The 27,822-nt window shown below is 38.3% G+C and overlaps 2 protein-coding genes across 14 annotated transcripts in view; one reads left to right on the forward strand and one right to left on the reverse strand.

Moving 5' to 3' along the window:
- GPM6B (glycoprotein M6B) overlaps positions 1-7,595 on the forward strand; it is a 148,562-nt gene extending 140,967 nt beyond the window's left edge. For 6 of the 8 annotated variants that reach the window (XM_042460834.1, XM_042460838.1, XM_042460839.1 and 3 more), the window contains 3 exons: positions 2,026-2,099; positions 3,511-3,576; positions 5,718-7,595. In XM_042460834.1, coding sequence (XP_042316768.1) covers positions 2,026-2,099; positions 3,511-3,576; positions 5,718-5,867 — 290 coding nt within the window. In that variant the 3' untranslated portion in view covers positions 5,868-7,595. Of the gene's footprint in view, positions 1-2,025; positions 2,100-3,510; positions 3,577-3,704; positions 3,915-4,382 lie in introns of those variants that run through there. The other 2 variants (XM_042460836.1, XM_042460835.1) reach the window with 2 other exon arrangements.
- An 800-nt stretch (positions 7,596-8,395) lies between these two features.
- The window catches only part of OFD1 (OFD1 centriole and centriolar satellite protein), a 37,098-nt gene continuing 17,671 nt past the window's right edge, over positions 8,396-27,822 (reverse strand). For 5 of the 6 annotated variants that reach the window (XM_042460828.1, XM_042460827.1, XM_042460829.1 and 2 more), the window contains exons 14-23: positions 26,109-26,239; positions 25,159-25,270; positions 23,555-24,151; positions 21,239-21,386; positions 20,133-20,233; positions 18,443-18,562; positions 16,484-16,641; positions 15,004-15,174; positions 12,853-12,917; positions 8,396-9,277 (exon numbers count right to left, since the gene is read on the reverse strand). In XM_042460828.1, the coding sequence (XP_042316762.1) occupies positions 9,226-9,277; positions 12,853-12,917; positions 15,004-15,174; positions 16,484-16,641; positions 18,443-18,562; positions 20,133-20,233; positions 21,239-21,386; positions 23,555-24,151; positions 25,159-25,270; positions 26,109-26,239 (1,655 nt within the window). In that variant the 3' untranslated portion in view covers positions 8,396-9,225. The remainder of the gene's footprint in view (positions 9,278-12,852; positions 12,918-15,003; positions 15,175-16,483; positions 16,642-18,442; positions 18,563-20,132; positions 20,234-21,238; positions 21,387-23,554; positions 24,152-25,158; positions 25,271-26,108; positions 26,240-27,822) is intronic. The other variant, XM_042460830.1, reaches the window with a different exon arrangement.

Consider the following 27,822-nt stretch of genomic DNA (forward strand, 5'->3'; position numbering starts at 1 on the left):
CCACTCCCAGTGACATGCAGTTGGAAACCCAAAGACAAGTTTTTCTAATTCTTCTGTACATGCATATTTGGAAATAAAGTAGACTCTAAAGGGGAGGGAGGATTAACCCAGCCTAGTTTCAATCAGGTAACTGTTATTTAAACAAACTAACAAAGTATATGCTTTTAAAAAAATAAGATACACTACTGCTTTTGGGGCCTGGCATTATTCCTCTAGACTGCCAGTCAAATAAATAATAGTGTACTTGAAGAGAGTACTTTACTGCTTTATTTTACTAGCAAAACCAGGTGAGATTTACTTATGCAGTATGTACTGAATGATTTTGAAAAAATTTTGTACTCCAGATTCTTTCTACATGTATTGTTTCAATGTATGGTGCGATCCACTTTTGGTCCCGTGGGAGAAAAGCAGGATATACCGTATATACTCGACTATAAGTCGAGACATTTTTGCCCCAAAATGGCGTCCAAAATTGCGGGTTGACTTATCTATGGGGCAATGCGGTACTGTACTTTGACTAAGCCTCTCCCCAGCCGGGCTACCTCTGCAAGAGATAGCCCAGCTGGGGAGACGCTGTCAAGGGTGACCAATTGCCCCGCAGCCCCCGCTTGGCCCGGCTCCCTCCCAGTGAGGGAGACGATCTCACGCCCTGCAGCATCTCTTCCACCAGGCTCTTCCTCCCCCTGAGAAGGGGCCTGGATGAGGAGACAACAGGGATGGCAATCACCCTCCCCAAAGCCTCTCCTCAGCCAGGCCCCTTCCGTGGGGAAAGAGCCGGGCGGAGGAGAGGCTGGGGATGGCGATCGCCTTCCCCAGAAGCCTCTCCTGGGCGAGATCCCTTCCCTTGGGAAGGAGCCTCGCTCAGGGGACACTGGGAAGGGCGATCACCCTCCCCAGAAGCCTCTCCTGGGCAAAACCCCTTCCCTTGGGAAGGAGCCTCGCTCAGGCGACACTGGGAAGGGCGATCTCCTTCCCCAAAAGCCTCTTTTCGGTGAGGCCCTTTCCTCAGCGAAGGGACCTGGCTGAGGAGACGCCAGGAGGATGCGCGATCACCCCAAAGCCTCTCCCTTTCTGGGCTTCTTTTGTGAGGAAAGCCCAGTGAGGGAGACACTGAGGGGAGCACACCCTTGACTTATGCATGGGTCATATGAAAATCCATATTTTTGGCCCCAAAAGTTGACCTTGACTTATACATGAGGTCGACTTATACACGAGTATATACGGTAAATAAAATAAAGAAGCAGGTTAGGAAAAAAACCTGTCCTTAAGGCATTTGGTGATCTGGGCTGGTGATGGAAACTTCCCTCTGCAGCTTCCACCAGGTCTTTTCCAGAGTTGTCTGCTTAAGTCTGCAGGGAGGGACTGTGAAGTATTGCTGCCATCATCTTTTATTCCTGCATTATGGGTCTTGTACCTACTGCTTTGAGTCCCTTCCCAAAACCCATGGTCAAGGACTGTGACTAATTTGACATTGTAATAAAATTGTGTAGTTCTTCTAAAAGAACACTTCCAGAAGAGAAAATGGATTGGAAGGAAGATGTGTATTGAGGAATGGAAGCAGAGAAATTATAGAAGAAGGAAGTCTGATAGGGCACAAGGCCAAAAGAAGGAAAAGAATTACAAGATGATTAAACAAATAAGAACATAGCCTTCAATCCTAATTTAAGAAAAATCCTGAAAAGTATTAGACATCTTTTCTAGCAATCCATTAACATTATCAATATAGGAAATAAGCACAGCATGACAATGTCCGTAGTGACTAAAACAACCATTTGTCTGACATATGGGAATGCTAGATCTGAGAACATCTTTTGGCAAGGAGACTATCCTGGATGTAGAAAGAGAACACAGTTAAATGATTTCATACTTGCTAATGCCAATTCCAGATTGAACTGGTCAATGTGTGGGTGCATGATAAAGAAACAGAACTTTCATGTGGGTGTAGAAGGGAAACGAGACTTGAGAAAGACAGAATTATGTCAGCTAACAGCATTAATGGTAATTTCTGTGGTATTTTAACTTCAGGAATCATCCCTTGGAATGCTGTACCTGGCAAAGCCTGTGGTTCGGCCTTAGCAGACATGTGCAGCACACCAGAGGTAAAGAAGTCTTTTAACGTCCAGTGCTTGTTTCAACACCTTGACAGCTAGTTCATAAATGTTCTCAGAAGCCTGCTAAAATACTAAATGTGTGTCTCAAAAGAAATTAAGATTGTAATTTGCTTTGGATGATGAACAAAGTTTTGAAGACATCTGTCTTCAACCATTTTTAAGCTAAGCTACCCTCTCTTAAGGGTATGGCCACCCTTTAGACTGAGAAGTGCATCTTTTCTTAGGCTGATCTTAAGGCACACACATAATAAAATGGGACCTGTGCAGGAAGATCCTTTTTGCATTTTTAGATCACAAGATCCCAAACTGTACAGGGCTTTATAGGTCAAGAACAGCATTTTGGATTGGATTAGGAAACAGATTCAAGCCAAAAAATTGGTGTTATGCTTTTGTAAAGTTTGGTCCCCATTCAAAATTCTTGTTTCTAAGTTCTACATAAATTGAAGGCCTCAACCTGTTAGTCAGCGATAATGGGGGAAGCTAGGCTTACAACTGCATAACTATTCCCTATTCACATTTACAATTGTGGCACTACTACTATGATTGCAAATGCTCCTGAAACCCATCTTAAAAGCCATTCAGCAGTTCTGAGTGACAAAGATCTGCAGCACTGGTGAGCAGGGTACTGCAGGGTGGTGTGAAAACCCACTCCTGACGACAATTGACAGTGCAAGGCATGGAAACAGGGAACCCTGCAGTGTCCTCTTCCAACTCTGTCACACATCCTCTTGCAGCACCCTGCTCACCAGCTCTCCAGTTCTCTTTCACTTAGAACTGCTGGCTAGCTTTTAAGGTAGGTTTCAGGGGCTGAAGGAGGAGATAAAACACATTATCATAACTACACCTTTGATGCAAGATCTCAGATGAAGCTTCACTGCCTTTTTCAAAGGTATACCAAATTGGGAGGTTATGAGAACAAAAACCAGCTTATCCATGTCTGATTTCTGAGAAGCTGAAAGGTTATTCTGCACCAGATCTCACTTGAGCCTCTAGTGTAGAAGCAGGTATCATGAGGCCTTCTGAAAGTGTTTGGACTGTAACTCCCACCAGTGCCCACCATTAGCTATGGTACTAAGGCTGCTGGGAGTTGCAGTCTAGCAGTATCTGGAAAGGCATGTGATTCCCATTCCTGTTCTAGTAGGAAAGAGCACCCCTAAGTTACCAACTGGAGCTTTCAGGGAGAACAGGTTGAACACCTCTCAGCTGGAATTTTTTAGCGCTCATCCATCCCATTACAACTGAGCACTGGTTGCATATACTAACAATGCAAAATAAATATGCTGTAATAGCAAAAGCAATCAGATTTCCTTGCACACTGGGCAGCCACCCAATAACTGTACTGCGATACAACATGCCACTACATATCTGAATTTATTATATTTCCACTTTATTGTTGTAGTTCTATTTGTCTTACCACCTGTTCATTGTGGCCTGTGCTGGAGCTGGCGCTACTGTCATAGCCCTGGTGAGTATTATCATTCCCTCTCTCTTTCAAGGTAACAATTGTTTTTTCCTTTTTCAGACATAATTATTCAAATATTGTTTAACTTAAACCAAGTAATACTTTTTGTATTTGTTGGCACCTGGCTGTAGTTTTCTCAGGATATTCCAAACAGCAGGCAAGTGCTTACATTTACCAATAAAAGCTTTGCATCAAAGCAAGCTTTATAATAGTTTTTGGCTACTTTATTTAACTCCATCCTGTTGCATGGACAACCTATGGCATTTCCTTTTCTTTTCTTTTTTTTTTTTTGGCAATTTAGTTTTTAGAATGCCAGAGTGTCAGGCCAATTCAGAATTGCCCCATCACTGGAAATAGTTTGAATTAAAACTCCTGTCTTTCCTTCCTTCAGAGCTTTTTGAGAATATGAGAACATAGACCTTTTGGTTGGAATATAGTCAAGTGTACTGAATCAGGCTGAATTACCAGTAGATTCTTTAAAGTGGCCACAGAATATTAGAAACAGAGAATTTAACAGTAAAATGCGCTGCAGTCAAGGAATTGTTGTAACAATGAGATTTTAATCTTTTATCAGCCATATTTTTTTTTGGGGGGGGGCTAATGCACTATCATGTCCTTTATACTGGAGGAACCATGCCTTTCTATATTGCTTAGATTAAAACAAAAAACAAAAAACCAGCCATTTTTGCCCATAGCTTTCACCAAAATCATTGCCTGACCCAGTAAACATTTTGATTCTAACACGACTGCCTAAAAGGCTTGAAGAATTTGTTGTCTCTTATACAATGTATTTTGTTCTCTTCCACCAGCTGATCTACATGATGGCTACTACATATAACTATGCTGTTTTGAAGTTTAAGAGTCGGGAAGATTGCTGCACTAAATTCTAAATTGCATAACGCCCAGTAAAGAGCTGCATTATGTAGCTTGAAATACCACTGACACCCTAGACTAAAGAGTCTAGTTTTTTTGAAGTTTGTTACAATAAATTGTAAATAGCTTCATTAAGCCTCTTTAAGCTTTTTAGACTAATACAAATTATTTCTTGTATATGAATGACAATGTGGGTGAGATCTGGCTATTTTCTATACTTGTGAGAGGATTCTATTATTTTAGTGATGTTGTAAATCAGTCCTTTTAAAGGAAGAAGGGCTTTCATTTAACATCAAGCTTTCCACCCCCCAAGCATCATCTCTGAAACCATTACTGGATCAATTAAGGGCCTGTAATAAGTTATTTCATCTTTGCTATTCACTAATCTGAAAAATAATAAAGTATCTGTTTTACAATAGATAACACACAAGATACAAGCCTGGTTCTTGACAACTGCTACTGTCTACCTTATCAGATTGTCAGCAAAGTGCTGTTTTCAAATATTACACATTTGCCTCATCTCTGACATTCTCTACTTCACTAGCCAGTTTACTAGCCCAAACCTACTGTGTTTGAAACACAGCTCACTAAGGCTCACAGGAGAATAGACTTTTTAATAGTGGAAATTTCCAATCCACACAATATACGCTTATTTGCATAGAGAAGTGAAGCCCACACAGTCTTCTCGCTATGGTGTACACAGACATTCATATTCTTCTTGTAGCTCCAGCCTACAAGAAATGGACACTAACCTTTGTGGTACAGGCTATGTGCAAATAGGTTACTTCTCTCTGGTGAACTCCCACAGTGGGCATTTGACACATAAAACAAACACTTTTATATAATAGACCCACACACACACACACACACACACACACACACACACACACACACACACAAGTAAATATAGCAGAAAGCAACTAAGAGGTTACTATGCTGATTTCCTTAATTCAAGTGAGTGGAAAAAGTAAAACAGAAGGGAAGGAACTACCGCAAATTTATCTTTTGAGTTGCTCTTCAGCATGTAAACTTGCAAAGTATTTTCAAAGCTTTTCAATTTCTGTTCTTTTGCATTAACCTGCCTTTTCCTTAATATTTCCTACTAACCTTTGCCAGCTACTAGCATGCAAAATTCTAGAGATCTTTAGAAAGCAGCTTTTCTGCCTATTTTAATACTTAATAATGTAGGGTAACTTTTTATTAATCTTACTAGCTGCCTGCTTTGCCTCTTGACATGCTCACTAGCCATCATACTCACCCTTCTCTTCCAGATCCACTTCCTCATGATACTGTCCTCTAACTGGGCCTACTTAAAGGATGCAAGCAAAATGCAGGCTTACCAGGATATCAAAGCAAAAGAAGAACAGGAGCTTCAGGATATCCAGTCTCGATCCAAAGAGCAACTCAATTCTTACACATAAATGTTTGCCAGAGTCCTTTTTCGGAAGAATTTTATAGCTCTGACAAATCACCAAGCAGCTACTCTGCAGAACAGATGTATGTTCAAGCAAATATAGAAGTACAAAAACTTCATATTCATGTTCCTGGGCCATGTTAATAGGGAAAATTTGAAGTGGGTATCCTTCATTCCTTTTAGCATTCAGTTGGGAATTGCCAAGGGAGAGGGTGGGGAGGGTTCTCATTTTAGACCACATTAGAAAAACACAAGTTACCAAGTCAGGAATCTTCATGGATACTCTTGGCATTCATACAATTACTGAAGGAACACACTCTTTCCCAAACAGGATACCAGAGTTGGTATCCAGCCCTGCAATGATGAGAAGATTTTAAAAGGTTGTATATAATTACACAGGTGTAAGTAACTAAGACTCTAGTACTCAACTAGATAGTTATTCCTTTAATTCTAAATACTGATGGTTATGGTTATTTCATACAATTTCAGACGTTACAAATCGGCTTATTTAGTTTCTGTCAAAATTAAAACTGGATTTTATTGACTAAATGCCAGAAGTATTGTTTTCTGAGCCACTCCCCTTTCAATGACGCTATTATGAGCCACCGTTTTTCTATTGCACTTATCAGAGAAAGCTGGGTGCTAACGCCCCAAGTTTATTTTTATGTTTATTTGATGGAATGTAGACAGATTATTGGCTCAGGATAATGATCCCCTTCTCAGAAAATAAATGTCAGCTTTGCCTTAATGTTTATTTTCTATAAATGTCTTAAACATTTATATAGCAGCGGGAGATCATTATCCTGTCTGTGTTTTATCAAAGTGGAAAGTGTTACCTTGTGGAAATGACAGTAATTTAACTGTTTTTAAGTGACAAAATATAAATTTTAGGACTTACAAACCCATAGCCATACAGAGCACAGGTCAACCACCCGTCTCAACTTTGGTGCTCAACAGAATAGACAATGCTTATGTATTCTTGTACAAGAAATTTGATGTTCAGTAAAACATTGGGTGCCATTTTAAAACTGTTCCCCATAAATCTGCCTTTTAACATTTTCAGAAACATTCAGTGCTAGCTTGAGTACTAGTGATGGTATCTTTGGTGTGCTATTTTTTAAAAAAATATACATGTTGAAGAAAATTAAAGTACATCAGTGAGTTTTAAAGCAGTAAAGAGTCAAGTCATACATCCATGTTTTGAATGTTCGCTGAATATTAAAACGCTCCTTCAGACCATGCAGAAATGTATAAAGATAAAAGTACACATTTCTTTAAAAAGAATAAAGGTTAAAAAAAAAGTAACAATGTGGAAAATAATTCAGGTATTACCTTGCATTTGAGTTTGTTACATGCCGAATCTTTTTGTTTTATTAAAGAGGCAAAATCTATATAGAGCAGATTAAAAATAGCTTAGTGTTTGTTTTTACCTGTTGCATGAAGGAAATAAATTTCTACAGCAATGCAGGTGATGTTCTTTCTAGTCCAGTGTTTGCATAAAGGTAACAGACAGTGTCTTAAAGCCTAATTCTTTTCTAATTCTGTGTAGTTATTACTGGGAGTTTTTTGAAGTTTTGTTTTAGTAGTCTAATATTTTTTATGTAAAGAGCATTCAATTTTGCTATGTATAAATTTTTTGTAACCTAACCGTGAATCAATATTTTCTATCAGTGCCAAGGGCTTCCTGTAGTTATATCCAAGTGTTACAATAAATATTTGTAGATAATAGAACCAATATCTGTGTATGATTATTTTAAGAATATTTCCAGATGAACAGGTGGGATAGTAAAGATTATCACTTCTACTTTTCAAGGTGGCACACAAGTAAGTTTTGGCACATGTTGAAAAGTGTGGGAACAATTTTTAGTAAACTAGGAGATGGATCTTATCACACTATCACACTATAGTATTCATGTAGCAGTGTTCTGTGCATGAATCTTACTGAAACAAATCTGACTTCTGAAGGTATGTGTGTTGCCTGTATATTAGAAAAACAAGCAACAATACTAAGATTTTACTGTCAAGCTTTTAAATTTTGCAATAGTCTGCTTCTGTCCAAGAAGCAGTCTAGAACTGCGGAGATCTATAGACAACTAAAAATTAGTTGTGTGTTTAAAAGAAACAATAAAAAATTGAAAGTTAGAGAACACAGATTATACAGAAAACTGCTAAGTGTTCAATTTGCCAGTTTTTGATTTCAGCAACTGTTTTTTGACTAGAACTTTTTGTGCTAAAGAAAAAAAATTGTCTAGCATTTTATATAGCACTGAGCCTCATATTTAATGCCTGCTGAGAAAAGTATGGAAAATCAGAGCTCTTTTGACCCATAAATTTGCTGAGCATCATCGATGACAACCTACAGCATTTCTTGTTTTAGAAGACAAGTATGTGACATAAATAGAGATGTGTTTTAAGTTCTGTAAACCACCTGGCATACAGATCTGAGATGTTAACAAAGTATTATCAACATCAAGATTTGTAATTAGCAAATCAATCTCTCTCTCTCCAAAGCAAGTTTCCTCTACAGAACAATAATATGAATCATTCAATTTTAATTAGTTCAGACAATCTTCCAGTAGTAATACATGGTCAATCTTCCCTGTTTCATCAACAACTGAAGCTTTCAAGAATGCCTTTCTTGTTGAAGTGTGAAAAGTTGTCATTTTCCATTTATGGAAAGGCATTTCCAAGTTTAAACATACTGTCTTCTTCCTATAAACATCCTTAAGAATAATAATCAATGTGAATTAATCAGTTTAACTACAATTAAATTTAACAGAAAGTTTTCATTATGGGGGACAAAATTAAAAATCACTTGACTGTTTAAAATGAATACAGTTATTCCTACAAAAAATATTTAGAACTAGAGTTAATAAACAAACATTTAAAGACTCTTCAAATACACTTCCCTTAAAGAAGCAAATTAATGTGAATTTCACTACCATTCAAGAGCTATTGGCAATAAATATTTGTTGACCTGTAAAGCCTTCAACAGGTTCTGAAAGAGTATCATTTGGGTGGATTTATACTGAGAAATCACACAATTAAAACATGTTCATTTTTTAAAAAAGGACAAAACAATCTGATTCAATTTTCTCTTCACCCACATCTATATAATAGAGCAGGTGAAATAAGCTGATAAAGTTGAAATGTTACTCCCAAAACAGCTCTCTTTGCATCTGTTACAAAACTGAAGACTATATCCCAACATCTCATGATGCAGTCAGGTGCACTATTTCTTCATTACTCTTCAGACTGAAATATTTCAAAGTGTTCTGAAAGACCACTATCTCTTCTACACATTGGTTTCTCTTTCATAATGGGTCCATTTTTCATCTAATCAGATAGCTATTGCTAGTTGATATTCACCAGAAATCCTCATCAGGTTCTTCATGAAGAGTGCCTGCTGCACTAAAGCTGGGGAAGAAAGAAAAATACAACTTGGAATAAGCTCCTACTGGCCTCCATAAACTTGTCTCTTCCCCTCTTCCCAATCCCCCTGCATGGAGCAAGCCCTGAACCATGAATTGCTACTTATGTTGTAAGCAACAGTGTCATATATTCAGCAAGACAATAAGATCATCTTGGAACCTATGTCAATTTTCCTCAAATGAAAAGTAAAGGAAAGTTGGACTTACTGGAACTTTCCTTTTCTGCAATGTTTTGAGGATACTCGTGGATTCATTCCTCAAACTGCTTCAGAAGGCAGAACACTACATTCAAATTAGTCTGAATGGCTTTCTTGCTAGGAAATAAGACACTTTTCCCAGGCTCAGGATAGCTAAACTCTACTCTTAATTAATAGAAGAAACTATTCCTATCTGGTAAAGAATCATTTGAACCAGCGAATCAGTAGAACTCAGTAAACTTCAGCAACAATGGCAATTAGTGGCAAACATGGTGTAATCCCACCTCCCCACTTCAGAAGACTGCCAACCTGGATGGAACAGATTATTTTCCATCCATTTCAGAAAAAGATATTTTACAGTAATTCCACCTTTACTTTTTCCTGCAACAGGAGGATAATCTAAAATGGTAAATTTTCAAGTAGTCATTGTTGATTATGAGAAACTATCTTTTGAAGCACTCATTTCCTAAAAAATGCTTCTGTTGAAGGAGAGACACCTGACCTGGAATGTTTAACAAATGGGAAGATCAAGTTGTAAAATGTAAGGTAACAGAGGCCTTCAGGCATCTAGATAAACTAGATAATGTTGCAGCAACCTTTTGACCCATAGATAGTGGATGAAATAATATAAACAAAGGGGCTGAACAGACAGGAAGAATGGGGCAGCAAGACACCCAACGGAGGCTGCAGCAACCAAACAGCGTGGCCTCCAGGAGCCCTAAAAAGAACCCACTTCTGGCAGATTCTTTTTAGTGCGCATGTGGGGTGCCACTGGCACCCTCATGCATACCAATGAGGTACATGTCGCGCCATTTGGATGCTGTGCCACGCTTATATCAACATGGCGGCCCCCGTATGGACGGGGCAAGCCATGATGGTTTCAGCAGTACGTGGTAGGGCTTGGGAGCATGCAGACACTCCACTCTCCCGAGCCCTAAAATCAGCCCCAGGCTGGTGCATAACACCGGTCTGTACCAGGCCATAATCAGGCAATCTACATTCTCTAGCATAAATAATTTTTAAGTGTTGAGCAAAGATCACACATCATTGCTGTTCTCTACTTGTTTTAAAGTGAGATAAAAAGATGGTAAAAATCACTTCTGTGTGGAACACAGAGCAGCCTTAGGAATAAGATCTAGCCAAAGAACAGAGTCCTCACTGAAACTAAAAAGATGGTAACTGACAAAGATCCAAGTACAGACTCTCCTAAATGATATTATGGCAACTAGGAATAAGGGTTTTATGGTTGTCTTTCTTAAGTGTTTGAAAGGAAGTCAGATGGGAGCTTTCAGTACTGCAACCTTTCAAATTTGAGATGGAAATGCTAACCAGAAAGTAAAGAACAGATGCCCCCCTTAAAGCCTTTTATGTGTGGATGTTTAGCAACAGACACAACAGACAAGCATTCAACCTTGTTAAGAACTACAGCCCTTATATCTTGTCTAGGCTTGACTGAGGATCAAAACCAGTTTAACATTCTTCGGGATCGCACACTTTCCTGTTATATCACTGACAAAATGCTATTCATAAAGACAGCTATATTCAAGGACCATAGCTCCTGGCCTGATGAAGCCATCAACTTGGAATACCATTCCTTGCTCAGCAACCAAGAACTATTGCAATCATTTTTCTGAGGACCCTGTTTACTTGGGGGAGAGGAGGAAAGGTGTATGTCCTTTTGGCAAACTCAAGGTCAACATGTCCAACTTCCAATACTCTCTCTGCACTAGCTTGGATTTGAACAGATCAATTCCTTTTCAGCCCCTGTGAGCACTGCTTTCTTTTTGTCCTTTGTCTCCAATAAGACACTGTCAAGGGCAATCCCCTGCCATAAGAGACTGAAGTGGAAGCCTAGTAGAATCTGGCCTTTGATTTTGCATCAACACTTCAATTTTTCAGACATAGATGGTGCCGCCCAGCCAGATCAGCAACCATGGCAGGTGCTGAAAACTGCAGTGAGTCAGTCTGGCACAAAGAGATATGATGGAACCGTGAGTCTGCCATAAAGCCTGCTGCTTTAGTCATTTATTCACTCCTTGTCTCAATTTGACATTGTTCTAGGGTATTTCTACTAACTCCTTGGCCCATCAAATAGCTCTATTGAATAAAGTAGCCGCAACAGAGTTCTAATACAAGGGCAAGCAACTGTTCAGGATTAGAGATGGCACTGCCCCCCCAGGAGACCAAGGATGACCATACACCTCCATACATGCATTTCCTGTCCCCAAATGCCCCTTTTGGGCCCAGGGAAAGATCCCCACTTCCAAACAGGAACTGACCCAGAAATTAATTGTTGGAAAGAAAAGAGCTCTCTTGGGCCAGTGATAAATAGATAACTGAATAGATGTTTTTAAAAATGGGTCTGGGAGATACAAAAATAGTCTTGGGCTCACACTTTTCCTGCTCCTGCCATTGTAAATAAGTCTGATACTTCATAAGGCCTTCTAAAGAAATATTTTTTATCTTCTGGGATTAGGCAGGCAATCCTCTGTCCTTCAGAAAAATATATTGTATATTTATCAAGCACTCCTGAGAAGGGAAAGGATCTGGGACATCCTACTCTTTAAATGCTAAAACTTTTTAATATTTCTTTAAAGAAGCGTAAAAGTATCTGGGAGAGAAAAGTCTAACGATGTAGACTTTTAGATGGAGAAGTCTCTTCTGTTTTTGGAAATAATCATCCTTCCTTCATGTCAGAGGATAAAAGCAAGACCAAGAAGGCTTGGTGTAAATATCCCACTACATACAGGGCCATCTCTGCCTGAGCAGAATTCTACTTCCTGAATAATTATTCCTCCCTGAACATCACTTCTTATTAGAAGTGACTTTACCAGGTCACCTTGTATCCAAGTGAGCATGGGATTGAATGGATGAGGAGAAAAGAGGATGAATACTGCCTTTGAACTATGTGTCCATGGGATTGCCTACCACCGTACAAGGTAACTGCTGCTTCACAGTTGAAGAATAAGCTACTTTTCCAGCTCTTTTGGAACACTATAATGACATCCAGCTAACTGGGGAGTTTGCTCTTTCCATTTGAGAAAATGCCTTCTCCAGTGACCCTGCCTGAACCTCCCTATTCCAGCACAAAACCTGGGTGCAAGGCATTCTTTTGCAAGAAAGGTGTTCAAATTAATTTTTGGAATAATAAAATGAGCTAATCCACTCTAGATTACCTTCTCACTGAAGGTAAAGGGAATCGCTTATCTGTAAATATGATACTTGAAGATTACCCGACAAGAGAAAGAAGCCATTTTTACTGTTAAGTAATTGGTCTGCAAATTCATTGTATTTAATAAACAGCATCAACACAAACCAGAAGCTAAGCATGAACCAAAAATGCAAGCACTGGGACGATGCGTACCTGTCCTCCCTGTCACTATCTGGGAGTCTCTCAGATGGTGCGTCAGCTTCTTCATTCTTAGAGTTCTAACAGAAAGAGGAAAATGTTAATGGTTTCTTTAGCATCTTTAGTATTTCTGCGAAACAGGCTTATATCATTTCAAATACTCTTCAATACTGTACATAAATTAGTATAGATAGGCCACTTCAAAATGTATTACTATTGAGGAATGTGATGAAAAAGGGAGAATAAAAACAACTTTGCTCAGGTACCAGACTAGGCGGTATGGTTACTGTCAGATTCAACAGCTTAAATCTACCATTATTCTTGAAGACCCAATAAAATCAATTGGACTTAAGACAATAATGGGAATTGAGGAGCTGTGCAAACAGCCCTGAAAGGGCGGCCTCCAGCCCCTCCATCAAGATGCCCAGGGGGGTGGAGTCAGGGTGTGCATTATGTGGATGCGATGCCCTGACTCTGCCCCCAGGCTGGCCTTTCAGGCCAGTCTGTACAGGGCCTGAGTCCCACTTACTGCAACTGCATTGAGAAACTAGAAATATTACTTTTTTGGATTAAAAATCATACTATGCCTCCTACTAGCTGAAATATCCTGGAAATAGTCCAATGAAGTAGGTTTTCCAAGCACTGGTTGGAGTTTGATCACTTTGAGAGAAGAACCTAAATGGTACATGGCCTTGCATTCTAACTTCTCTCAGGCATCCAACTAGAACACTAAGAGGACACTATATCAAGGCTGGTTCAGTGGACAGAGCCAGTTTCTACTGCAGGAAGAACACACTAGTCCTAGCCACTAAGTACTTCTGTATTTGGCTGTCTGTCTATCAGCCAAAATGGCAACTGGAAGCAACACAACATCACTTCCAGTCGTCATTTGGGCCAATATATACCCAAATAGGGGGATACTTTGAGGAGGGTATAGGGTTCTGGAGATGTGGGAGAGCATTCTGCACTCATTTGAGGTACTTCAGGCACCGTTTTCAGATAAACATTACACCATTTCTTTTTTTAAAAATGTGGGGCTTGGATGGGCAGGGGGCTTCAAGGGCTGCAAAAGGACTCGGGGGAAACACATGCAGTTCACCCTTTCCCTGTTTCTGCTTTACCAGGCCAGGGTATTCAAAAATGATATGCTAGTGTTTGGGCTGCTTCATAACTAAATTCAGTGCATTAGAAATTTAGTTCAGCATACTTGAATGTGGAATGCATTGAATCCCACCACAGAACCCACCCTTTGGTTGTTTTGCAAGAGATCTGTGATTGTACATTTATGCGGCAAATGCTAAAAAACCAGAGGCATATAGCATTTGTTTACTCATTTTTCAAGTATTGCCAAATCCAAGTGAAATGCTATCTATCAAGTCATCAGAGAGCTGAAATGTGAAATGCTTTTTTCTAGTCAGCAGGGAGCAATGGTGTTAACTCCTGATGGAAAAAGGTGAAAGCTGTCTGCTCTACTCTCCCGTAGATCAGAAAGGAACAGGCAAAAGCAGGATTACCCCAGAAGTACTGGGGAGACCCATGTTAGCCACCTCTGATCTACTCAAAATCCAAAGCAGACGATCTTGCACTGATCCACTCTGTAGGTTGCAAGAATTAAAGTAGTTATCACTGTGTATTACAAATGATCAGGAATGACTAAGAAAGGTAAAGTACAGAAATATTGAAGGGACAACACTTTCTAGTTATTAGTTTTGACTGGTTATGATACTCAGTTTTGGATACTAGCGCACAGAAGTACTTGTGGAGGACTGCTATGACATTCAAATATTAGACTTAATTTTAATCTGCTTATATCCAAAACTATGTAAGCTTTACATTACTATCAAGCATAATAGGAAATTAATTATCAGTTATCAACAGAAGGAATTGGATATTTTGCCAATTTGTCTACTAATTATAATTACTAGATGAATCTCAAGTGAGAGAAGGGAAACGATAAGTACACCCTATCCTGACTTTCCAGTAGAACAGAATTTAGGTCTTCAATCCCTGGCCTTTTTTCCATTCTTTGGATGATTGTGTACACAAGCTGTCCTGCATGCTTGTCCAATACAGAGACAAATATGATGGGAACAAGACTCCTGAGCCTTACTTTCATAGTAAACCAATTTCAAATCACACTGTATCTACAGTAATAGAAAGTGGCACCTTGAGTACAAGTTCTTGCTCTTGATTTTGCTGTATTATTTTCATGTACTTTTCAAGTGGATTAGGAATATTGCCACCTTCTTGCTGATCATACTTTGGTATACTGGTTTCCAAACTGGTTACCTCTTCATAAGGGTTTTTCTCATTAGCTTCCACTGTTTCTTGAATATGCTTAAGAAAAACATGAGAAGCATGATATTTAACAGAACAGAAGGGGGCGATCAGCCTGGTATTACTGATTCTTTCAACCCACATTCAGCATCCTGTAATTCCATAAGAATAATAAATTAGTTGCTGTAAATTGGTTATAAGAACTACAAGCTCATATTCACAAGTAAGTTAAACATAAAGAAATGTTAATACTGTACTGTTTTATCTGTTCTATTCAGAACACTGTAGAAAAGTCAGTTCTGTATGAGAAAGTTTGCATCATTCCCCAAATGGGAACATCTATCCATTCCATGGTTTACATGATTTTTTTCTAAAAAATTAAGCACCCCTGCTTTCCACTAGTGAGGTATTAGAAGTAAATAGTCCTTATCTGTCATCAATAGCCATTTGAACTGTTCAGACATTTGAAGAGGGCCTGCAACAACAGAAAAATCTGACAATTTTAAGACTTCCCCCCATACAACATGCAGCATCTGTACAAGAATAGAGTTTACTAGAGAAAATAGTAGATTACTTCTGATATGGTTAACTTCTTTCCTAAGGAAAATATTGTATTGCTTCATTTTTAGAAGTTACATGATAATATACACACAGGTTCTGGGCATAATAATTCCGCTATCCAGCAGATACCCAGAAGAGTAATGTGCATCAGCTGCAGCAATGTTTAAAGCTGTATCTTAGAAAAACCCAAATAACCTCTCAAAAGTATTCTGAAAATATGTAAAAATTTAATGTGTGGATGTTTAACAATAAGCAATCACTTGGTATTAATAAGGACTGAAGCTAAGGCAGACAGTGACATGTTGAAGCACCTAAAATATGTTTTAGTCCCTTGTCTGAAGACCAACTTAAACCAGTTTAATACCAGCATCCTTGGAAATGCAGGATTTCATGTTACTTTAATGGCAGAATGACTGCCATATGAGCCCACAAATTCTCCTTGTAGTTTCTATGGGACAGCCAAAATGGTATCAGTAATTCTGCCTCCACTTTCCTTCTTGGTTACTTTTATTTTCCTTTCATCATTCATGGGTGGAATTGATGCCAAGGCTAGCCTGGCTGCAAGTCCACAATTAAAAAATGAAAGAGAAGAAAACATTTCCTGGGGAAGCAGACACACTTGAGCCAGTAGGATTGACTTCAACATAAACCTGCACAATGTGAACAATGGCAACTCTCCATGCTGCCACTGTCTTGTGTATTTACAGTTCTAATCTAGTAAATAGAATAGATGTCTAGAAAGAAACACCTTATATTACAGACTATAGAAACACATTTTTTTTAAATCAGGAAAAATCAAAGACATTACCATTTTTTCCAGCTCTTCTTGCTCTTTTTCAAAAGCTTCCTGCCTCTCTGTGTGCCTTACTTCCTCCTGGTCTCGCCATTCTTCCCATTTCTGCTCTGCTTCGTCTTGCTGTTCTTCAAGATACCTTTGTTCCTCTGAGGGTATTGTTTTGGCTCCATCTAACATGTACAGGAAGTATATTCAACAGGCAGTAGGTCAATGAAACAAAGTGCATCAAATACAATTAAGAACCATACTAAAAATTGTACAGGTGTTCTATAAGATACGCATCAAGCTCTTCCTAGCAAACACTTAATACCTAGGAAAGGTTGGCTATATAGTGTTCATAATGGAAAAGTCCAGCTGTGCATATTAAGACATGTCTTACTGAAATTTGAGAACATAACTTAAACTGGGTACACCATTTTCAGCTGTCAGATATTAGAAATAAGAAGACTGTTAAAATGATTTCCATCACCTATCCAGCTGCCCCACCATCAAAAGATGCAGCTGAATCAGCTCCTCAGGTGCTGCCTTTCAGAATCCCAGTCCCTTGTCACAAAATATTGTTAGGCTAACAGATGGGGGGGGGGGGGTTTGGTTTGGAAGAGATGTTCAAGAGGCAAAGGCAATAGGAATGGGTATAGGAAAAAAACACAAGTTTAGTCCAACCCTCTTTCTCTATCTCCCTAAAGGCTGTCTAGATTTCTATTTTTAAGTTTTTAGATGCTAATACACTCAAGGCACTGGTATTTCTCATACTGGCATTTTTTCTATATATCTTTGTTGATTATCTTCAAATATATGGCTACTTGCCTTACCTTTACATGAGCAGAAATAATATTTTTAAGCTAATGTAATTAGATCTATAAACGGGAATGTACTGCGAACATAATAATGTTTCAAGTTATAAGCATCAACTGCTATCTGTCAAGAATGAGAGATTGTACTTAACATGAAGGGTCATTCTGGGATAGCAGGAGGAACAATCCACTTTCCTAGGGTTTATTCCCATGCATGCCATCCACGAGGCAGGAGTCAGAGTTCTAATCAGTTAAATTTCTTCCATTAAGACTCCATCAGTTTTTATTTATCTGCCCTGGCATCTGATCAGAGGTAAACCTTCTCCAGTAAATTACTATTTACAGTCATATTTATATATTTAGCTCTATGAACTGTGAAATGTACTGTGAACTTAACAGTGTGCCTAGTTATAACCACCAACTGCTATCTGTCCAGAACAGGCTACTACTTCAGCATTCACAAAATATGGGTCATCTCAAGAGGAAACACCACAGTCATGAACTTTCCTCTGAAAAATTCATACGTCATATAGTTCACACCATGAACTCCCCCTGAGAAAACACTGGATGTCAAGGCTCTGGCTTTCAATACAGCAAAATAAAAATTAAAAAGTAAATAATTGATTTCTTTAGACTAACAGGGTCACTTTGGTAGTGCAATTAATATTATTTCTTATTCTTAGAAAGAGAATCCTACAACTTGTATACACAACTAGTTGCACAACTAGTACTGGGCCAGTCAACGGAACAACAAAAATGCTACTGTTTGCATGAGTGGAAAACCTAAAAGAGCTTCACTAACAGTTTTTCATACTAGCATTAAATGGGACATCACATCAGTAAATGAGGTGCAGACTTTAGTGGTTTTACATTATTTTAGATATGCAATCTGTTTTAGCAATTATCAAGGAACATTTCTCCACTGAATATTAGCTAGTTTTAAAAGACAAAATTTAATGCATTTTAGACTAGAGGTTACAAAAGCTATAACTTCCACATACTTTGCATTAATTTAATTCTGTTTTAATGTAAAAAAAAATTCTATGTTTTTAATTGTACCGTTTTAATCTTGTAAGCTGCTCTGAGTCCCAGTTTTGGGAAAAGGGAGGGATAGAATAATAATTTGATAAGCAAGCTATCCCAAAAAAAGTATTCACACATTTGAGCTGAAACTCACTTCTGTCCTGCTGTAAATTGCCTGTTGCTGGCACACTGGCTGGGACATGGTTTCCACTAACAATGTCCCCAGATGGATGTGACACACTGCTTTTCAGCTGTTCTGGAATGTCCTCTTGATCTAGAGGAGAAGCATGAACAATGCCATCATTATTCTGCAATTATCAAAGCAAGGCAAGTAAATGGACACACAGTGTGGGAATGCCTGGTGTTCAGAATGTCTAAGTGTAAGCTATTAATTAAGTGCTCTTCTTGGCCAACCTAACCATCACCCTAAGAATTGGGAAACTATAAATGGGCTACTGCTGCTTTAATCAGAATCATGGGACAGTCTGGCTTGCAAACTATTTCCTGCAACACATTTGTTAATGAAAGATTTTGTAGCTTCAGTTTTATGTGGACTTAAAAGATTTAAAAGGTACAAATATTAATACAAAATATGGACAGTCTGTGTATAATTCTCTTCCGTAAAACACAAGCCATATTTCCTATAGTGTGCCACTTCAAAAACTCCTTTTTACAGTACATTCTAGGAGCTGCGTCACATTTATCCTTGGTTGTTCAACTCCAGTGTATTACCTCAATTACCATATGCAGGTACTACAATGTCTGTCAGAAAGCAGCAGGCCCTTATTGTGGTTCCAGTCCTGTTGGCTGTAATACCCTCTCACAATAGTGCCCTGCACAACTTTCCTACACTGCCATTCACAATCTTTAGTCAAGTTTCTACCACCTGTGTGATTATTTAATTGTTTCTTCCACCCAACTTCTCCCATTTCATTAATCTCACTATTTTAGACTTTTTAAACTATCATTTTCTCTTCAGTTATTCCCAGTAGTAAATAACCATTAACCTGTAGAGACCAGTCTAGATGAATTGAAGACAAACAACCACCCAAAGGGAAGCTACTTTTACCATACATCAAAGGAGTCTCAGACAGAATAGAGAAAGTGGTAAGGATACACAACCTCCAAATGGTTTACAAACTGACCAAGAAAATCCAGCAAATGCTGCACTCAGCAAAGGACAAAAGAGACCCTCTCACAGCTGCAGGAGGCTGTGGACAACAAGTCTACATAGGGACCACCAAACACAGGTTCAAACACGAACCAAGGAACATGACAGACACTGCAGACTGGGTCAGCCAGAAAAATCAGCAATAGCAGAACACATTATAAACCATCCTGGGCATAAAATGCTGTTTGAAATTCTGGACCATGCCAACAACTATCAGATGAGAATGCACAGGAAAGCCACTGAAATCCATAAACACCTGGACAAGAAACCCTTTAAGAAACCCTTAAAGTTAATAAAGTTTGGTTACCAGTCCTGAAAAACATCAAAATCAAAACCCAGCAAATGCAAATGAAAACCACCCAGGATGAGGGGGGTTTCCCAGTAGACAACGGATCATTAATTAAATAGACATCCTGAGACCGTGCCATTCAACAACAGAACAATACACAGATTAACATGCAAATCACCTCCTCTCCACCAACAGCATATATACCCCACTCTCTTCCATGCCAGCATTCTCTGAAGATGCCAGCCACAGCTGGTGAAAAACGGCAGAAATTAACTCTTCTAGAACACAGCCTCATAGCCCACAAAAAACTATGGATGCCAGCCGTGAAAGCCTTCGACTTCATTTTTGTGTTGTTTACTTTCAAAAGATACAGTGAAGACTTACCTTCACTAGCAGCGTCATGATTTCCAGTGTCTTTGTACAAATGCTCCTCTGGATTTGCAGAGTCATTAGAATTCTGATTTGCAACTTTTTCATGATGAACACTAAAAATGAAGGAGGCAGAGGAAAGCAATTATATCTGTGTTAGAAACCCTGCTTGAGACTAGCTAGGAATACTGAGCTAATGTTCTATAAAGCAAACCATAACAAAGGAATTGTTCATGCTATTGTAAGTAACACAAAGAAAGCCTTATGAAAAATAAGCCTCTTTGTTTTGCCTTTGTTTATAGGAGTCATAACTTAGTGCAAGTTTACTTTTGTTTAAAACATCACACACAAATTTCAAGACAGTGTATATCACAATGCCACCAGTGTCATAAGCTATATTAAAGCATAAGTCAATGTCAGTAAGAAGCCATATTAAAGAAAAACAAAAGTATTATATATATTTAGAACACAATCATATGGTCTCTGGTAGGATATCGAAGAAGCCATAGGATATTATAGACCTCGCTCTTTGCTCACAGGCAGAGTGAGATCGCTCAATGAAGTCCTCTTTCTTTTAGACAATGGAAAGTTGGGAAAATGTTACGCCAGCAACAATACTCATTTGAATGCAATGTTTTGTTTGGTAAAAAATAAATTTAGACCATTGCCTAGATTTCTAAATTAAAATTAACTTGTATGTGTACTGATCTTAAAGGATTCTGATCGAGTTATCTTTAACAATTTTGTCTATTCAAACTTGTTTCCAAGAAAACATACATTGTCCCTTACTTAGAGAAGCTGGCAGTTATCCCTTGTTACTCCAATTGGATATACATACTCCAATAGATATACATACTCCAATAGTAAGAATTCCTATTGCTCTCTCAGTGTAATGGCAGCTCCAGATCATGTAGCAAGACACCATGTTTTGGTTTCTCCATATGCTAGTTTCAGTCCTTACAAATCTGAATTATGGTTCATACAGGGGAAAAACAAACAAACCCTAAAATGGTTCTTGTGTGGTCTGGGATTTCTCAAATTATTAACAATAAACTAGGTGGCACTGCTGATAGTTCCACACCAACTCATTACAATATGAAAACTAACAATTTGACTATTACCTTAACTTTTTTTCCCCAGGGGCTGGTGAAGAGGAAGCAGAAATATTAGAAACAGATTCAGGAGATAAGCAGCTGCCTGTTCTTGGAATGGGGGAGAGAGGCTGATCAGCATTCTGAAGGGGAGCAGCAAGGGATGAGCCACTGGGATCTGCAGAACAGAAAGCAACAATTTATTCACAATCAATAATGCTTCACATGCTACCATAGATCCAAAACACACTGCAGAAATAATCCAGTTTGAGGCCATTTTAATGCTATGGAAACCTGGGAACTGTAGTTTTGTGAAACATTTAGCCTTCTCTGTCAGAGCTCCGGTGCCACAATAAACTACAATTCTCAGGATTACCTATCACTGAGCAGGGCAGTAAAAGTGGCCCCAAACTGGATTATTTCTGCAGTGTGTTTTGGAACATAAATTACAAAACCCTGAATACATGGGTATCCAATACAGTACCAGGGTTGTGGCACTCATTTCTTAGCCAAACACTGGACAACTGCACCTCCAGAACAGGGACAGGTCACTGTTCAGTAGGCAGGATCCAATTTTTACTCCTACACCTCCCTGTGGGCTACCTCATAAATCCTGGGAGACTCCCAGTTTTTGTACTTTGGAGGCAATTTTAGCTTGTTTTGTTTTGTCTTGGGTTCTCATGGGCTTGAACAAAACTGCCATATTTGTGGACAGCTTTCTGGTGAAAAATTGGCTGAAAATCCAGGTTTGTTTGTTTGAAAAAATGAGTGGATTTGGGGAAGGGGGGCCTAAAGCCACAAAATGAGGGCAGGGAATCACTTGTAGCCTGTGGGCCTCACTTTTCATACCCATGCTCTAATTGGTGATTTCACTGTTCAGGGTCCTCTAGGCTTAAAGGTTTTTCTTCATTACTAGATGTAATATCCTCTGATTCCCAATTTTGCAAAAAGCACCCCTAGCCCAGTATCATGTTGCCTACAAAACTGATTCAAGTGGTCAATCTTACTCTCTAAAGACTTTTATAAGCACAACTGTAAAATCTGGGGGCCCTAAAATCAAGGAGGCAGAACTGCAAAACAGCTTGAACTTTCCCACTCTGCCTTAATACCAGGAAGAGGAAACTGGCTTACAGTGAATCAGACTCCAGACCCATTGAGCCCAGTATTATCAATTACGACTGACAGAAGCTGCCTAATGCTTTAGGTAGGGTTCCTTCTTAGCCTTATCTGGTGATCTCTGGAATTCTGTCTATTGCCAATAACCAATAGGTTTAGGATGAACAAATTGAAACTAAATTCAGATCAGGAAATACGGAAACAGCCTGTGCTGAGCACCCTCTGTGTACTCCCAGATACTCTGGTTTCTGCAGTAGCCAAGAATATGAAAACCACTACTTCTGGAGTTCCTTTCTTAGGGAGACTAGGCTAAAACCACTTTGTTGGCCTTTCACTGGCAGATAAGGATCTTTTAAAAAATTTCAATACGCAATTGGGAACTGACTATTTAAAAGAAAAAGGTTTTAATGGTGTACCTTACTGTTTTTAGAGCTTGCCTTTTTAATGGGTATGCTTCAAATTATTTTTAATTCTATATGTTGCTTAATTACTTACACAATAAATTTCAATATGTTTTCATGTCTATATGTTTTCTATATCCATTAGTTTTAAATTGGTAAGTTGCCTTGAATCCCAGTTCTGCAGGAAAGGTGTGATATAAACACATTGATATGCCATGGTAGTCTCTCACTCAATCAGGTTCAAGTCTGCTTAGCTTGTAAAATCAGAATATCCAGGTGATATGATGCTGGTGATATACTACATGACTGACATTCACATTGAATGTGTGCTGCATTCTTAAGGCATTTCAATTTTCTAAATAAACTGAGTATCATTTTAAAATGTTAATGATCAGTATGAAAGTTTAATGTCAGTATACTTCTTTTTTAAAAGAATTTTCCCCATCTCTTCTACAGAATACACAGGCTCTTGTATAACCTTCTAAGCTCACTTAAATTGGAAGAATGTGAAAATAATTAATATAACCCTTTTTACATGAAACTATTCCTTCCAGACATGCCCTATTCATAGTATTCTGAAGTTTGACATCACATAACAGCTTCATACGTTATCTACTGGGCCCACAACATGAGCCAAAAACAGTAGAACAGTTTAAGGAATTAGAACATATACACAGAATAGTAAAAGGCATACCAACAGTAACAGGCATGCCAGGAACAATCATGCCATTTGAAGAGAGAGAAATTGTATTAACTTTCAAATTAGAACTATCAATAAGTCCAGCTGCTCAGACAAAGTAGCATATGAATGAGCATAAAATGTACTTACCTTCAGGAAACAGTTTGGTACTAATGTTTCTCTTTGCTTTGGGAACAGGAGTAGACGACAAACGCCTGGAAGCAACAGTTCTTTTTTGTGGAGGGGTCAAATTAACTTTCAGGCAGTCTCCATTTCTTGGTGTCCAGTTATAGCTTTTACTTTTTTGACAGTGAACTGCCAAGTCCTGGGAGTACAGATCAGCCTGTGCAACCCGTCTTTGGCCAGACACCACAGTAAAATCATTTGGCAAAGGTGAAGAGGATGGGGTCTTCCCTGGCCCAACAATGTTTTGAATGGCTCTGTGCTGATAGTTTCTGTAGGCTTCTTCTAAATGCTCAGCTTCTCTCTCCAATTCCTTTATCCTAGCTTTGGTGTTAGCCACAAATTCTAAATCAGAATCCAGTGAAGAACTGGATCTTTGGATGTGATGGTGATGGCTGGGAGTTACAGCATTTCCCATTTTAATAATATCAGCCAAAGGATGCATATTCAGGAGAGCACCATCTACATAAATATCATGAGGAACAGTCTTATCACCAATCAAATCAATGATGGAACGATCAACTAAGGATGGCTTAGGATTCCTGTACACTTCATTTTCTAGTACTGTATTGGTAGGAATTTCACACAAAGAGAAAGAAAATAATTGGAAAAGTTAATTTGGATTCTAAATTTTAATTTGAATATATTATTAATGAGAAAAACTAAACTCACATTTGATAAATGAACCTACTATTATGCTTCAACATATTTATGCTACGCAGAAACCTACAGGAGTCCAGCAGCAAAGAACTTAAGAGGCCACACTGATCAAACAACAAAGCAAAGCAATAAATATTCCAATTAAGTTGAAAGTACTGCAACTACAAAACAAAATGCAGGAAGTACAAAACAGAAAGTAAAAGGGGAAACAGATAAACCTGCCTCACCAGCTATCCCCCATCATGTTAAAAAACAACAGATATGTAAACGTCAACATCCAAATTGAAATCATAGGGAAAGTGTAGTTTGGTGAAAAAATGTGTCATCCCTGGATACAGTTTGGAAGAGACTTTCAAGTAGTCTTTAGAAAGTTCAAAATGTTTTTGTTTACTGTTGCCAGATTTATCTGACCTGGTTGTTTCATTTCACATGTGTATATTGTTAGTTCTAGATAAAATATTTGCTATATGTTAAACGGCTGTCTTTTTTTTTTGGTGGTGCAGGAACCTATCCCTACTCTATCCATGTTATTTCTGGCCAGGGTAGCAAAATTTTTGGTGAAGAAGTAATGCACAGAAATACATCTACTTTGTTAACTGAGGTCAACCTGTATTGCCTTCATATTGAAGACATTTCTTCATTATTATGATTTAAATGAACTATTCAAAATATCAGATACTTTATCTTCGCACACAATTAATGAAAGCTGAAGATAACTATAATGTCTATACATTAATTATATTTTACTGAAATACTGAAATAGATGCTTAAATAAAATTACACTGAATTTTAAAACACATATTTGCCTGAAGGCCCTAAATTTGAACATTCAAATGATTGTGTTTTTTGCAAATAAAATTGCATCGAGTTAGGATGGGGGAGTGAGATGAAAAGAAAAGAGACCTTTTTACCTGTCTGTGTTTGCTTCACTTGTAACTTCAAGTCTTCCATTTGTGCCTTTAGCTTCCTGATAGTATTTTCATATTCTGACAGCTGAGACTTCAACTGTAAACAATGATCCACCTAGGAAGATTTGAAAAGCTGTTTTTAACACAAGGGAAAACTACTTAATCTACATCATTATTGTTCAGAGCACTTATTTTTAAAAGTTATGCAAGTAAGTTATGCAAGCTCTTATTCCAATAGCACAAAGCTATGGATTGTTCACATGCTGCTACTTTGTTGTCTAAAGACAGCACTGCTGATTAAGAGTTCTGAATCACCAGCAAGAAAGATAAAGACCATGAGCACAAATTTCCAGTCTTCTTATGTTTATTAAAGCTCAGTTGTCCACACTTTCAAGGATCTGATCAGTACTCTAGAAATATACAACTACAACCATTTGTACAGTGCTACATGCAGAGGTCTGAAATCAGCAGCCAATACTAGTATGAAGTCTGCTCATTTCCTTTATCAGAAAAGACTATTCAGATAATTTATTATATTATTTTAGCCTCTATTTTAGATTGAGAAACTAGGGTGGATAGGTTTATACTTAAATTACATTTTTATGGAATACAGTAAAAAGTTATTTGACAAAGTTTATATGTTGTTGTTTTTTGTTGTGTGCCTTCAAGTCCTTTCAGACTTATAGAGACCCTAAGCTGAACCTAACATGGGGTTTTCTTGGCAAGTTTCTTCAGATGAGGTTTGCCACTGCCAGCCCCTGAGGCTGAGAAAGTATGACTTGTCCAAGGTCATCCAGTGGGTTTCCACATCCAGGCCAGGATTTGAGCCCTGGTCTCCAGAGCCATAGTCCCAACACTCAAAACCATTATGCCATGCTGGCTCACAGTAAAGGCTTCTTTGATAAAGTTTATATAAGGACTAGTATAGACATCCACACAATTGTAGAATTTACCTCATTTTGTAACTGCTTTTCCAAAAGCTGCTTGTGAGTTTCAGACTCCTCTTGTTCACGTTTTCTAGCATGCTCTACTCTTTTTAACTCTGTGTGAAGGATCACATATTCAGATGATGGCTGACTGAACTCTGTAAAAGGAGAGGACTATAAATTCTTTATTTTAAAAAAAAATACCTTATAATATTTAAGTCTGAGTTTCTGTGTTGTATATATGTACAGATATGCTGGCAGAAGAATATCTACTGTATATACTCATGTATAAGTCTAGAAACTTTAGTAAAAAAAATTGACTCATAAAACCTGGGTCAGCGTTATCTATGGGTCAATATATGTACTGTACTTTAACTTTTAATTTTTTTTTAAAAAGGAACTATCCCCTTCTCTGGGTAGAGCAGACAAAGGGAAGAGCATAGTCCACCCTGGGAGCACCTAAAAGAAGCAGCAGCCTTTAGGGGGAGCACAAGCAATTATTCCTGATGGAATTTTCTAAGTTCATTTGCATCATTTTTCTTTGCTTCATCCGTTAGATCCTTTATTACATGCCCTTAAGCTTTACTCTCAACTTATCCACAGGTCATATCAAAATCCATAATTTTAGCCCCAAAACCTGCCCTGAACTTATACATGAAGTTGACTTACAGTCGAGTATATACGGTAAATATAAACAGTCCCCCGGCATGCTGAAACTGAAAAAGTGTGCATGTTTTCTTAATTGTCAGGTTTCCTTTATAGCATTTACTAGGGCTAAGATGGATAAGATTTTATTTAGCAATCATAGAACAACTACAACATGGGCTTTATACAGTTCAGCATGGGTTCCAAGGATGCTTTAACACAACAGACCACTGCAGAGAGGATAGAGTTGGGATGCAAGCAGATTTTAGGAAGTTCCCTTAGCAGGCTCTCACTGGAAATTTTTATAAATTACTCTGCCATAGTGTCAATTATCCCCAAGGAACAAAACACTCTAGTATGTCAGTACTGGCCAGTGAAACCTGAAAACATTTTGCAGGTATACCTCAGTTGACAAAGTAGATATGTTCCTTGAGCATTATTCTTTTAACAGAAAAAAAGGAAGAGCAGTTCAACATATTTCAGCAAACTTTCATCCAAAACTAACAATTTGCACATGTGAAATGAAACCACCAAGTGACATAAGCCTTGAATAAAGTAAAAATATTTTGACCCTTTCAAAGCCCCTTCAATGTTTTTTCCAAAATTCATCCAGAGATGACTTTTTCCTTCTCCAGCCTCTACTTTTCTTATAATTTCCATTCCAAGCTTATAGATCAACATGTTTTTGACCCACTGGGGAAGGATTATGTGCTCTCTCTCCCCTTTTGCTGTTCGTGCATGCTCTAGGGGCAGCTGCTGTTTACTCTGACTGCTGTAATAGTCACACACAACTGTCATAAAATCAGCTAGGGCCGATTCCTTCCCACACAAGATTTACTGTATTATTTACTGCAACCTGGCACTAAAAAAGTCTGTTTTTCCAGCCCTTCTTCACCATTTCCCCAAAGCTGATGCTACTAAAAAAAAATCCCGACAGATAATGGTCAAAGAAGAAAAGTGGGAACTAGCCAGGCATAAAAAGGCTTTGTTCACTGAGGTATGTTTGTATAAGAGCATATGAGTAAGTAACCTTAAATCCCTCTACCTTAATTTTACATCCCCAGTTAAATAACCATTTATTTCTATATAAAATGCA

This window comes from Sceloporus undulatus, chromosome 3 (genome assembly GCF_019175285.1).
Source record: "Sceloporus undulatus isolate JIND9_A2432 ecotype Alabama chromosome 3, SceUnd_v1.1, whole genome shotgun sequence".
Taxonomy (NCBI): domain Eukaryota; kingdom Metazoa; phylum Chordata; class Lepidosauria; order Squamata; family Phrynosomatidae; genus Sceloporus; species Sceloporus undulatus.